The sequence below is a fragment of the Lycium ferocissimum genome, chromosome 6 (genome assembly GCF_029784015.1).
Source record: "Lycium ferocissimum isolate CSIRO_LF1 chromosome 6, AGI_CSIRO_Lferr_CH_V1, whole genome shotgun sequence".
Classification (NCBI taxonomy): domain Eukaryota; kingdom Viridiplantae; phylum Streptophyta; class Magnoliopsida; order Solanales; family Solanaceae; genus Lycium; species Lycium ferocissimum.
The window spans coordinates 68,429,370-68,442,764 of record NC_081347.1 but is presented as its reverse complement, the minus strand read 5'-3'; the positions used below and the strand labels follow the sequence as shown (position 1 = coordinate 68,442,764).

The following is a 13,395-nucleotide window of genomic DNA, read 5'->3' as shown; positions in this document are numbered from 1 at the left end:
CTTGCAATAAATTATACATTCTTAAAATTAATTTTTTTTTAAAATTCAGCCAAAGAATGGGAGATGGCTATGAATCAGGAAATAATTGTATTAGCATAGACAACCAGTAGGTGGTAATATTTAGGAATGAGGTTGTTTTGATTAGATGAGCGAGAGATTGCCTTAATTGGTAAGCTATCTATAAATGATTCATTTTGGACTCAAAAGCAAGGCCGATTGCCTTATGAAGACTCGTATCGTATTCGCTAGGGCTCCAGAGAATATTTTCTTAAGTCTTAACTGCCCACCACCTATGAGTAGCTGGTAGACTGTAAATTGAAGGCCCACGAGTCGTGTAGGGATAAACGGGGACAACAGATGATTCCTTGGGGTGGAGGACATAAAGAAAAGGCTGTATAAATGTGATCAATTTCTAATTTTCAAACTTCTTTGAAAAACTTAACCTTTACAAAACAAAGAAAAAGAATAACAGAAAAGTAACGATGAAAGGGAAAAAAATTAAAAAAAGAAGGTAAAATACTCGTGAGTATTTATATAAACAGATACTAATTAATACTTTCAAGCACATGAGGTTCCTTAGGCCTTGAGAATGCTTGAATGAACACAAGCGGCTATTGCTACCTTCCTGACATGAGATGGACAAGGCCTTGATTTTCATAAAAGGAGTCAATATCCCAATCTTCAGTAGAGGATGATAGAGTCATTAAAGCTACAACAATGGACCTCATGCTAGGTCTCAACTGAGGATTTTCATGTGTGCAAGCCTTGGCAAGCTGTGCCACCTGCAAGTAAAATAACCAACTAATTTACATAAGTGGCAAACGTTCATGTTTCACATGAATAACAATGATACTCTACCTTGCAGACTGAATCTAATGGATAGTCATCTCCGAGTTTGGAATCAACCAATTTGCATAACCGTTCTCGGGCACCAGTCTGGTTGAGAACTTCCTCAAACTGCAAATAAAACAAAACTGTCTTAGTGGTTTAGAGGCTGGAATTTTTATGTAAAACAAGATTGTGACAAGGCATACCAAAGCAACAAGTCCTTTCGATTCGGTTATAACTTCATTCGTCTTGACAATAGCTTCTTTAGCAGATATTAGCTCATATAGTACTACTCCAAAAGCATAGACATCAACTTTAGGGGAAACATCACCATACTGAGCATACCTGTTTGCAAGGCCCATTTAAAAAGGAACTACAAAATATAATAATAAGGAAAACCCAACACACAAACAAATTAGAAAATTTCCTATCTACAACTATGCTATGTGAACCACACTGCTTAATATCAGTATTTCTAGGTGACGAAATATGGAAACATAAGATGACATAAGTTAAACAGTTTCCCTCCTCATTGTCTCGTGTTCGAACCTGACAATTTATTGAACCTCACCACTTCTTTATAGAACAGAATTTAGCGCCAATGGTATTGTTTCAGAGTAGCACCACGTCTTGACTCAGTTAGCAGCAATATCTTGAAAGATACAGTTTTTCTCAAAGGCAAATTTGAACAGTTTTGCAGGAAATGACTGCCAACTCCTTCAACTTCAATATTCTACCATTGATGACCTATGATAACGTAAATTTTACAAAACTACTCAACTGTCATGCCTTCTCTCAGATAATGTATATGCTAAATCAATCAGGATATGCTGAAACAACTGCATACAATAATGACCTGCCAGACTGATCAAAATAGAGGAAAAGGAGAGAAATATGGGGGTTTTGCATTTAATTGCTACTACAGAGGTTCTGAATACCATCTTAGTAACCGCTAGATATTTTAGCAGATAGAACATAGAAGTATTATTGATGACATTTGCAGACATCATCATATTATAGAGAATCTAGAAAACATAGGTATTTAAAAGCCCACGTGGAATTAGACGCTTACTCTGGAGGCATGTAACCAAAAGTACCCACAAGGCGTGTATGAAAAGAGGTACTTCCAACTTCAGTTAGCTTTGTAAGTCCAAAGTCTGCTACCTGCAAAAGATCAAGATCTTTCAATGCAATTATATGCCAAGAGTTTGATCTTTAGTTTAAAGATCACAATTTTCACAACCTTTGCACGGAAGTCTTTGTCAATCAAAATATTAGCAGATTTAATATCACGGTGGATGTATAGAGGAACAGTATGCTCATGGATGTATTCAAGTCCTCTAGCTGCATCAAGAGCAATTTGCACCCTAGTAGACCACGATAACGGATTCCGGCCTTGAAAGTCAAAGGTCGAGATGGATTTAGAAGAGTGAGAAAAATGCAGCACAGTGACTATAGAAACATGGTTTACAGCATTTCAAAGAAGTAATAGAATATTACTTACCTGATCCACGCAAGTGTTCACCAAGGTTTCCATTTTCAATGTATTCGTAAACTAAGAATAAAGACCCTTCAACACAATATCCAATCAAGCGTACCTGCAATGGGTTTTAAAAATAAAAATGTCATCTCATGGTCTCAATCAGAGCAAGTATCTTTTTTATCTTTAAACTTGGCAGAGAAAGTTCTGTATCTTGCTCGCTTTTCAAGGGACTGCTGCAAAAAGGCATGCATGAAATTAATGAACTATATTCTGATCATTGCACAGAAGATATTTGCTTGATGCAGGCTCCCAAGGAGGCATTCTGGTGATTATCATATGTAACTTCCATTCCTTTTATATTTCTTAAACATGGATAGAAAGAATAAAACCCAAGTATAGTTAATTGACATATGGACGAAAGTCCTATGTTACTGGGACGGCACCATGTTCTAATAGCTTGACGCAATAGAGCCACGTCACCTGGCGTTTCTGCATTTTGATTAATAGAGAGTGTGGAATATGAGCTGAATTCAAATGTTGATTACAGAAAATTTTGTATCCTGTAGGAAATAGAAGCATGTTTGAACTTCAAACCTTGAACCAGCTGTTGGGCTTACTTTAGAGGAAACACAAGCACAAAGAAAATAATACCAATACAAGAAATGCTGATATTCTCAATCATTATAAGAGTATAAGCTTACCAAGTTCAAGTGATGAATATGTGTTAAGACTTTCAACTCAGCAAAGAATTCTTTGGATGCTTGCATATCCATTTTCTTAATTGCTGCTCTCTGCATTCAAGTCAGAAGAAGACCTAAGCTAAAGAAAGGCAAAAGATACATTATCTTCTGATTCAAATGTGTTTTATTCCGTTGAATCAATGAACAATGTTTCATTCAGTGGCTACATCTACGATTAGCAGCCTCCATGACCTATTTAGATATGCTGCTCTGGTTATAGCTAAACAACCATATTTTATAACTTATGCTACTTTGCATGTATAAACCTCGGATGTTTTACTAATCATAAATTGATCTTCTTCATTTATATTTCAAGATCTTCAAGCTGCTTTATTCTCCATGCTCACTGTTACTACGCCCTACGTTGTTAGCCCTATACTGGTATTATGAATGAGAAGACATTGGCAAATCAAAGTAGATACCAACGAGTAGGAGTATTTAAGTGTTTATTCCAAATATTGTGACAAGAATATCCACAAACCTCGCCTTTTAACATTCCATAAAAGACTAATCCAAAGCCACCTTGACCAATCTTATTTTCCATGCTGAAGTTATTTGTAGCCTTAGCGAGTTCCTCATATGAAAATTCCACTGATTTATCCACTGTGATCCCTGTCGGCCTTGGAGAAATAACACCAAACAAAGGACCTGATACTGTAAATTTCTCCAAATTTGGAGGACCTGATGCATTAAGGATTTCATTAAACCATACTGAATACCAGGCTTTGAAGACAGTGGTTCATCAATTGTTATTATTATTCTTTGGCGGGCACAGTTGGCTTAACTTAACTATAAATGCTTTCAAGCAAAATATGCAGCAGGAGACATATCTTAGGCTTACTTACAGTTAGCCTGATGATTACTCATGGAAAAAACAAGAGAAACAAGAAACATGAAACTGGAGAAAGTATTGCTGCATCAGTAGTTAAGGAAATTTTGTTAATCAATCTACTTTAAGAAGAAACTATTATCTTTTCGTTGGGGAAAGGATACATCACTATAAAATAAATTACTCACGGAAGTGCTCATTGAAGTGTTCATCAGATGATCCTTGGAGAAATGATTCCTCCTCTATTTGCTTGCTCCTATAAAATAAAAAATAAAGGCAAACTGCAAAGAAGGTAGCCCCAAAAATTGCTGCCACTGTTATGCCAGCAATGGCTCCACGTGAAAGTCCTAACAAAATGGTATCATTTAGTAAGCGATGGTAATAATTTACTGTTTGAGGGGGTAATTAGGGGACCAGTTAGGACCAATTATTGTTTGAGGGAGTAACGATTATAGATAAGCCTATTACAAGGTGATTAGGACCCAGTATAGTTTACAGGGATCTGAATAAAACGTGCCAAGTTTAGGGGGGTCTTTAGGTATTCTGCCTAACAAAATCTATTACTATCCAACTTCATGTTTGAACTCAAAAGTTGAGACTTATATCATCAGAGCAGTAAGCGAAATAGAGCCAACCTCTTGACCTGCAAAATCAATAAGCCAGGTATTCTATTAGATAACTATCATAGACAGATCAAAACTGAGCAGATATCAAAAGAATAGTACTCCATTAAGTTTGGACAATACCTCGTCTTCAAGGGTGGAAAATTTCCATGTGAATCTGAAATGGAAGTTTAAAGGAAGACGGGGTAAGAACAAAATATACTAAGTCAGCAGTCTGCCAAATTCAACAAATGAGAATTTCTACCAGTTCCTAGGACATAATAGGGTACATGAAAGTATCAACTTTCTTTTTAAAGGAATGCATTAAATATCCTACCATAGATTTATTTGTCTCCAGATCAAATCTTTTGAAAAAAATACTTTGAAACTTTTGCAAAAAAGCCACAACTTACAATATCCATTCACCGTATCACCCTTATAATCCGGCTCTATTACCACTTGTTTGCTTCTTTAGGGCACATTTAATACTTACTTTCATCTCTTTTTATACTTAATGAGGTATTGTGTGTTTTGGCCTGATAGGTCTCACATATTTGTCTACTAAAAACACACACACAATAAAGATCTAACTTTTGAGCTCCTTGTTCTTAATTAGATTTAAGATACTATATACTCTTCATTTCAGCCGGGACTCTTGATTGTAGTCGATTAGTACTCATGATTCACCCACAATTACATCTTTATTATAACTGGTTTTAATTTCTTGATCAAGCACTTGAATATGCTAAACCTCATTTTAAAGTTTAAACAGACAAATTACCTTTTCAAGCTGTTCAATTAGTTCCCTGATTAAGTAGATAACTTATGAATAACTCGTACGCTAGCAAATGTTATTTGGGTTATTTTTCTCTCTCTGAATCGTTGGGATAAACGGTTATATCTCCCGCCACCTAATCCAACGGGATCGCGAAATGAATGGGCCGGGTATTGTCCAACGGATCTTTACATATTTCAGGCCCACTCTGAAGTTTCCTTTTCTTTTTTTTCTTTCTTTTTTTTTTTTTTTTAATTTTAGTTTAAGAAAAAATTTGAGGTTCATGGAATCATGGTGCTTATCTTTTGTTTGTTTTTCTTTTCTTCAAAATTTTATGGCAAGGAAACAAATACTAACAAATTGAATCTAGAGTTGATATGCTGATTGATGAACTTTGAAAGAGAATAAAATGCTTTCTTTTATTAGCTGACAATGGAATATGTGTAGTTAGCCTAATTTATTTGGTCTACTTACATCTTTCTTACTTTCAAGAGATCTTATGGGGAACCTTTAACTTAGTAATAATCTATTGGCTACTTCTGTAACATGATAGTATATATCTTCGGTTTTATGGTAAGAAATAAGGAAAAGAAGAAAACTCTACGAATTCAAAAGTGTGACAGTAAAAATAGAATTATGGCAGTTTTATTACTGAGTGCTGATTTGTCCTCATATGCGAATCTAAACATAGTAAAATATATTAAAGTAGATGTTAAATTTTATTGGTTCAGTTGCCACTTGCTATAGCCAAAATACGTAATGAGTTTATTCAAAAATTTCTTACAATAACGGTGCATATAATTTAAAACTTAAATAAAAGCTACATTGTGATTTCTTGTGGTAGTCCAACTTGAAATAATAACGTTAAAGGTATAGACTAATCCTCAATTCAAACAAACAACAACAACAACAAAAAAAAAAAATCTGCTCACTAACCTCTTGCCGGCACAAACGCTATTCCTAACCCGGAACCAAAATCCAAATCCGGATTGAACTTCTCCAGCAACTCAGCTGGCACACCGGACGCCACAGCCACCGTCGTTAAGTTGTCTCCCCGACGAAGAGGGTACGTGGCGAACAACCCATAATCATCAGACACTTCTCCATTGCCACACGAGCAATTCACGGTCACATTGATCATGGCATAATCCGGTATATTAGTCGGGTCATAATTGTTTACCCGTTTGAGCCAATGTTCCGTCGTAAGATTTGCAAAAGCCATAGTAGCAATTCTTTTGTACGTATCACCAAACACAGTTTTGTATACAAAAGTATGTCCTAAAAAATCACCATTTATGCAATCACAAGAAAATGGGACATTAATCCTCGTGTCACTAGTGATACTATCTTGGTTTGTAATTTCAGGATTGTATTTAAGAATGTCTGGAATTGTCAGGTTGAATATTTGACTGACATGAGTTAAATTAGATCGTGGCCAACTATGGTACGACGCTATAGCCATGTCACAACCATTGCCACATGACTTGGCTTCACCACTGAAAATGAAAAGAAAAAAACTAAGACTAATGAGGCTAAGGGTTTTTGCTCTAATGCTCATTATTATGAGAAGATTATAGGAGAGAGAGAAGAAAAGGGAGTAGTTATAGTCTAATGATATAACAAAATGTTGAAGGCATATTTTCAGTTGTCATGTATGCCGTCTTCAAAAAAATATTACTACTATCTCGGTTTGTTCTTTTGCCATTTTGCTGTGTCTTAATACTTGGTGAATATTCTAACATTATTGAAGAAGATATAAAATATCCAATTGCAAACTCTCTGTCCCAATATTCTATTTTGGATTCTTGGAATGTGAAAATATGCTTCCTGACAGGATGTACGTGTGAATTTTTGTTGTTGGTGCGGCCAAGCAGAAGAATGAAAAAGACTCCTCTTTCTTTCTTTTTAAGTTTTTTTCTTTTCCATTTTGTGTGTGTTTGTTCTTCCATGCATATATATAAGCACTGAGTTAAGACAGTGGATTTTGACATATATATCTAACACTACTTGTTTTTTTTTTGCGTGTATATATAGTTCAACTATGAAACACTTGGTTTAACCGAATTCTTGATAAATGCACTCTCACTTCACACGATAGAAGGTTTCTCTTGTTTTAAGGCAATTCAATAATTTATTTATAGAAGAAAATTACTATTTCACTTGTATGCACAATATAATTTTGAATGAAAAAAATTTACTTAAACTCCTTGGACCATGTAACTCTTCCCCTACATGTTATGCTCCTCAGGACCAATAACTCAAAAAATCGATATAGAGAGACAAGTCCTCAGTTGATAACGTTGACTTTGCTTTGACTTGAAGTCAGTAAGACCTCTTATCTCTTGGTTCTAGTTTATTAACATGGCAAAAAATATGGCTCATGCATTGGATAGAGTGGGATCCACAATTCATGAACCAACAAAAATTTTAGTAGCAGACTTCCTTTTCACATTGAGATATTTATGCACTGGACCAGAGATATTTCTATCTTTTTTTCCCTCATTTTCTTTTTTCTAGGATTTTCTTCATTATGACCGCTGGCTATTGAAAATCAACTTATTCAACATTTTAGTACTCTGTGTTTACCAAACAAACAGCCTAGCACAACTGGTATCAATGGAGTACTCAACAGCAATCGTGTTTTCGCAGCTCTCATTATTCCCCTCAACACTTCAAACAGAAACCAGAGCTTACACGTTCAAGCCATGGAAGCAGAGAACTTGCCAATCTACACGTTTCCAGTGTCACAAGATGTATGTCCCTGGTGTGTAATCACTATTACCTTTTCTTCTCCTACAATTTCAGATTTAAGTGTTTGTATTTTGGTACGGCGGTGTTTGAGTTATTGATGTGTATTTGTTACCTTCTGTCAGCATAAATATTAAGTAACTCTGTCTATCCTAGCGTTTTTGTTTCTATTTAGATTTAAATTCTAATCTCCGGTGAATTTTACTCACTTTATTGACCTCTAGGATACACTTTGGGGCTCGTATATAAGCTTCTATCTGTAGTACATGAGATATATGTTTGGCTTATGCAGGATTTGGGACATCACCGGAATCCACAGCAGCCCAACATCTACACCATTTCTTCAATTATATTGCAGTTAAAATTGTTGCTGCGCAGCTTCAGGTTCATTATCTCCTACTTAGCAAATAGTTGTAGAAAAATGCATCTCATAAGCATGTCTTAAAAGGATGTTGAACAAAGATGTATTATAGGTCTTTTCCTTTAGAGTTTAACTTCTATATATACATAGACGGTCAGATTAACTAACAGAACTGCATGTAAGTGTCTATTAAAAGTAAGATTGATAACCTGAAAAATAAGGCAGGTTTTGTTACAATAGGTTAAAATGCACTAACAGTAATTAAAAAAAAAAAACGCTCACAGCTGTATAAGTTAAATCCTCTTAAAATTAGTTACTCTGTAGTCTGTATTAACTATATTTTCACATGGCAGAGCTACAATCCTGAGGCGTATGAGGAGCTGAGAGAGTTTCTGGATAAATACTCATTGAATGATGGGGATAAGTTTTGCGCAGATTTGATGAGGGAATCCCCAAGACATAAAAATCTAGGTACATACATAGACTATTTCCAGATTCACTGGCAAATATGTAAACCTTAATTCTTCTCTAAGAGGTTTGCTCACTAGGATAGTAGGATTCTTGTTGTCCCTGTCAAAGAGTTAGTAGCACTATAATTTATAGAGTTCAGAGGATCTTTTCTTAGATATTCAAATTCAAAGACATCCCAAAAGAGTGCACGTCCAAGTCTGATTCTGTAATTAATGAATTGCTACTTTTTCAACTCTAGCTCAATTCTGATACCATGTTGTATTGTGCGACCAATATCATCTAAAAGTTTAGATTGTTTTTGATCTTCAACAGAAGTTCTGACTTTTTTTATACTAATGTTTACTTGAATCTGTGGGGACATTCGTTGGCTTCTTCGTCCAGCTTTGCGCATTTTAGAGGTTGGTTTACTCTCTAGCCTTTTTTCTTTTCCCTCGTTTAGTGAATCAATTTAATCATGACATCAACCTGAATTAGATATATCTTCATAAAGGTTCGATCAGCATACTGTAAGGAAGATTTTGAATGGGATAATTTGAAGCGCCTCTCATCAAAGGTAAAGATTGTTGATTTATCTTCTATCCATCCACTAACTGTGTAGGTGAATTTTACGCAATAGTTGCAAATTAAGTATATGTTATAGCAGGTTACTTGTCAAGTTGCTAGTTACATTAATTATGGGTTTTCTTTAATGAGTTTCAATGTATAGAAGTTAAACCAGAAAGAGTATTACTTCTGCCTCATCGATAAACCTATCTGCAACTTGTTTCGTGTTTTAGTTGTAGCTACTGACTTGGAATTTTGCAGATGGTGGATGATTCTAATAAAAAGATTATGATGGATTACATCGTGGATACTAGCTGCACGGTAGAAGGAAAGCAAATTTGCTAGAAAAACTTCTTAAAATTCTTGATCAAGGTGTATTATATGGTACTGTAACTTGTATTTAAAAGACAGATTTCTAAGGTTTACAATTGGACCCCAAGATGAAGCGAACCAAAATCACAATATAATATACCTGTAGATTCTTGATGAGGGTGTGTTATGTGTCGGATGAACCAAATCCTCGCTGGATTTTAATTTTCCGTTACATGGGGCTAAACTGAAAATATGAACTTGTAGTTTACACTACTCTAATAGTCAATATGGATGTGTGATGGTGTAAAATGCTCCAATTGTCAACATGACCAATGAGTCAAGAGAATGAACATACATGTGTTTTCACTTCATATTCTTGTATACTAGTATCATCTGGCCAAGCTCGGACCCAAACTACATTAAAATTTATATTTACAATCTTATATGTGTGTTTTTTTTTTGCTATTATTGCCTTCTGTTTTATTTTTGTAACACTATATTAGTTATAATAGTTCGATAATTTCTCAATGTTTCTAAAATATTGAATCACATAAAAGTTTTTGTAAGTTAGAAAACAACATTTTTCTTAGTGGTCGTTTGGTTCAAGGTATAAGGTGGGTTATCAAATAACTAATTTTTATCTGCGTTTGGTATAAGGTATAAAATAATCTGGAATAAATTTATACTTGTACCAAACGTGGTATAAAAATTAGCTACTTGAATAGTCCACCTTATACCTTCTTAACCCACTTATCTTGGGATTATTTTATACCATCTTTTAGATGGTATAAAATAATCCGACTATATGGGATAAATTAGTCCCGGGATTATAATCCCGGGACTATTTCGACTAGCAACCAAACGACCCCTTAGAGTATTTTTAGACTTCTTTTTTATTTTCAAACAAATGCATGCATTTAAAATTAAATAAATAAACATCTTGATATGACGATATACTTTTGTAGATGTTCATTCAAATTAAATCATACAAGGAACTGAAAAGTTAATGAACTTATTTGTTTTTCTTACTTTAATCTTTCCTTTTTCCATAAAAAAAGTAAGAGATTTATATTCTAATTTCTTAAACGTGTATGTAATTACTTTTTTCAAATATTTTTAGCTATATATTAAAATAATTTTTAATTTAATAGTTAAGCATATACTAAGGTAGAAAGAGAATGTCACGATAATTTTTTTTACTTTTCTATAATAAGTTTTATAGGAAAATTTTAATAATCATTTCCACATAGGAGAAAGACAACAAACTTTTTGATCAATTTTAAATTTGGTTGCATAAATAGTTTTTTTTTGTAGTGTCACACCTTTTCCACATCATCACTCCTTGTAGCATTAAAAAAGCCCATTAAGTTATTCAAATTTACCAAAATAGGTGAGAACTTGCAAGGTAATTAAAATTCCAATTAGAGGTAAAATGGATTAAAAAACATTAAATTTGGTTAAAAAAATAGATTTTTGTAGTGTCACTATCACCTTTTACACGTCATCACTCTTTGTAGTATTAAAAAGCTCATAAGTTATTCAAATTTACCAAAATAGGTGATAACTTTTAAGGTAATAAAAAAATCAATTGAGGGTAAAATGGACAAAAAAAAATCATGTGAGGACTACAAAAGTTGGGGATTTTCCCTTATATATAGTAGTACTTTCACGTTTTGGCCTATAGCCTTCTAATATGTTGTTTCTTCATTTAGCTGTAACATTCAGCCTAGTGGTGAGCAGATATATATATGTGTAATCTTCTCTATGTGTACATCTTAAATCTTGGTACTAAAATTTGGACAATGCTAAATGTTTACAGTATAAATAAAACTATATATACATATACCAGCTCAATCTATATATCTATCTGTATAAAAGCAGGACATAAGTCCGGTGACGTGGCCAAGAAACCTATTTATCTTTTTCCTTCTTTTTTTTAGTTTTATTTATTTTTCCCTTTGTAAAACTTATTCTTTAAACACAAATTAAAGCCTTTTACGGAAACGTTTCGGGAAACAAAGGCTAGTTTCGGAAAAAGATTAAATGCACCGTTTACTTCACTTAATTGCAGAATTCCAAAAGTTTCTTACTGAACCATCATTTCCGGAACAACAATCGTGATTCATACCCTTTGAGTTTGTGCAAGAGGAGGTATGAGTTTGTGCAAGAACACTTGAGCAACAAGAGTCCTCTTGATTGCATCGTTCCAAAAGCCCTCTTTGTAAATATGTTCTTCTTCTCCGATCATATATTGCTAAAATTGCAAGAGACAATTGCTTTATGTTTGGGAAAGATTGTCTAGACAAAACCGTATTGGTCGAATCAAAATTGTAAAACTACACTACTGTTTTGGCACATATATTCATTGCAAGTCAAGTCGATACAATCACTTGGATGGTGCTTTGCTGCAACTTCATGGTAATTTATCAATTTACTTAAATTTTATATAATCTTGCGAGTTTTTAATACATTTTAGTAATAACATAATGATATGATATTCCCATTTACTAATCTACTGTATAAACTTTATTCATTCTTTTTAATTTTTCAACGGTAGTAAAAGGCCTTCTAAATAGATGAAAATGAAAATTTCCCATATCGAATTTTAATTGTTGAAGACCGAGATCACATTGAGATGTTGAAGATGGAGATATTGTTTAAAGACGGGAGATGCAAGACAATTTTTAAGGTTCTTGATGTAACGTTATAATCGTAAAAAAGTTACAAATACAACTCCATGTTGTGTTTTATATCTTTTTCGTCTTTATGTAAAGTCGCAGCTTTATGTACAAAAAGAACATTGAAGAGGAATGCGGAATTTTCCTGTGTTGTTTTTTCTTAGTTATACTCCACATAAATGCAAAGACAGGAATTAATTGATCAACGAAGAAAACAATGGATAATGAAGACAAAAGGTGAATTGTTGTAGAATGTTAAGCTGTAAAATCTGGTTATTTCATTCATTATGATATATCACTTAATTTTTAGTAGCTATTCTGTTTCCCAAACACTATGTAACTCTTTGAAAATATAGAAGAGATTCTTACAATATATTTATATGGCTTTGATTTTATTTTTCCCTTTAATTCTTCTATATTGTTGTTGTTGTTATTAGATTAGAATGGAAAAACAGATAAAAATATAAAAGAAGTCTTAAAATAAATTTATGAAAATGTTAAATTAGATTTATTTAGATCTGAAGTCTAAAATACTTTTTAAATAAACAAATGATTAAAATATTCATTTATACTTATACTTCTTGATTTATCTAATTTAAGATCTGCTAATGGAAAATTAGTTCATCTAAGTCTATTTCTAATACAAAATAGCTTTATTTAATCAAATATATAACATTATTTAATCAAATATATAACATTAATTATTGTATGCATGTATATAAACCAGTAAATTTACAAAAGTGTTAATTATACACTTAATTTACAACAATATTCTTTATATACTAATGTCGCATGTTGTACCGCGCGAAGCGCAGACTATTTTAGTAATATATTTATATAGATGAAGCTTGGACGTATCTTCCTGCAGATATGACTAAGCATTAGTATCATTTTTGTCCAACCTGAAACGTATTGATACATCTAAAATCTTTGCCATTGAACTCCCCTAGAGTTCTGCAAAATTAAAGAATATTGGAGAAAAAAGAAAAGAGATGGAATTTATATAATTATATTTACCAAACAGT

The 13,395-nt window shown here is 33.3% G+C and overlaps 2 protein-coding genes across 2 annotated transcripts; one reads left to right on the top strand and one right to left on the bottom strand.

Annotated features, from left to right (window-relative positions):
* Window positions 1-498: 498 nt before the first annotated feature.
* On the bottom strand, window positions 499-6,846 carry LOC132060957 (lysM domain receptor-like kinase 3). The gene is made up of 12 exons (XM_059453849.1): window positions 6,194-6,846; window positions 4,627-4,660; window positions 4,516-4,523; window positions 4,069-4,227; window positions 3,533-3,732; window positions 3,013-3,102; window positions 2,333-2,426; window positions 2,072-2,223; window positions 1,901-1,992; window positions 1,035-1,173; window positions 859-957; window positions 499-782 (listed from the first exon to the last, which is right to left on the bottom strand). Exons 1-12 carry the CDS (start codon window positions 6,813-6,815, stop codon window positions 618-620), a joined length of 1,854 nt encoding a protein of 617 aa, XP_059309832.1. The 5' UTR covers window positions 6,816-6,846; the 3' UTR covers window positions 499-617.
* Window positions 6,847-7,738: 892 nt separating this feature from the next.
* LOC132060184 (chaperonin-like RBCX protein 1, chloroplastic) lies at window positions 7,739-10,016 on the top strand. The gene is made up of 6 exons (XM_059453088.1): window positions 7,739-8,021; window positions 8,298-8,389; window positions 8,720-8,837; window positions 9,219-9,235; window positions 9,328-9,390; window positions 9,642-10,016. Exons 1-6 carry the CDS (start codon window positions 7,874-7,876, stop codon window positions 9,723-9,725), a joined length of 522 nt encoding a protein of 173 aa, XP_059309071.1. The 5' UTR covers window positions 7,739-7,873; the 3' UTR covers window positions 9,726-10,016.
* The last annotated feature ends 3,379 nt before the right edge of the window (window positions 10,017-13,395 follow it).

What these genes read in the sequence shown, in the direction of transcription:
- LOC132060957 (XM_059453849.1), bottom strand. Translation starts at nt 6,815, where the DNA reads ATGAGCATTAGAGCAAAAACCCTTAGCCTCATTAGTCTTAGTTTTTTT. An exon ending in ATATTCATCACTTGAACTTG is followed by an intron (nt 2,427 to 3,012) that starts GTAAGCTTATAC and finishes AACCCATTGCAG; the next exon opens with GTACGCTTGATTGGATATTG. An exon ending in TGAACACTTGCGTGGATCAG is followed by an intron (nt 2,224 to 2,332) that starts GTAAGTAATATT and finishes TTGACTTTCAAG; the next exon opens with GCCGGAATCCGTTATCGTGG.
- LOC132060184 (XM_059453088.1), top strand. Translation starts at nt 7,874, where the DNA reads ATGGAGTACTCAACAGCAATCGTGTTTTCGCAGCTCTCATTATTCCCC. An exon ending in TTGTTGCTGCGCAGCTTCAG is followed by an intron (nt 8,390 to 8,719) that starts GTTCATTATCTC and finishes TTCACATGGCAG; the next exon opens with AGCTACAATCCTGAGGCGTA. An exon ending in TGAAGCGCCTCTCATCAAAG is followed by an intron (nt 9,391 to 9,641) that starts GTAAAGATTGTT and finishes GGAATTTTGCAG; the next exon opens with ATGGTGGATGATTCTAATAA.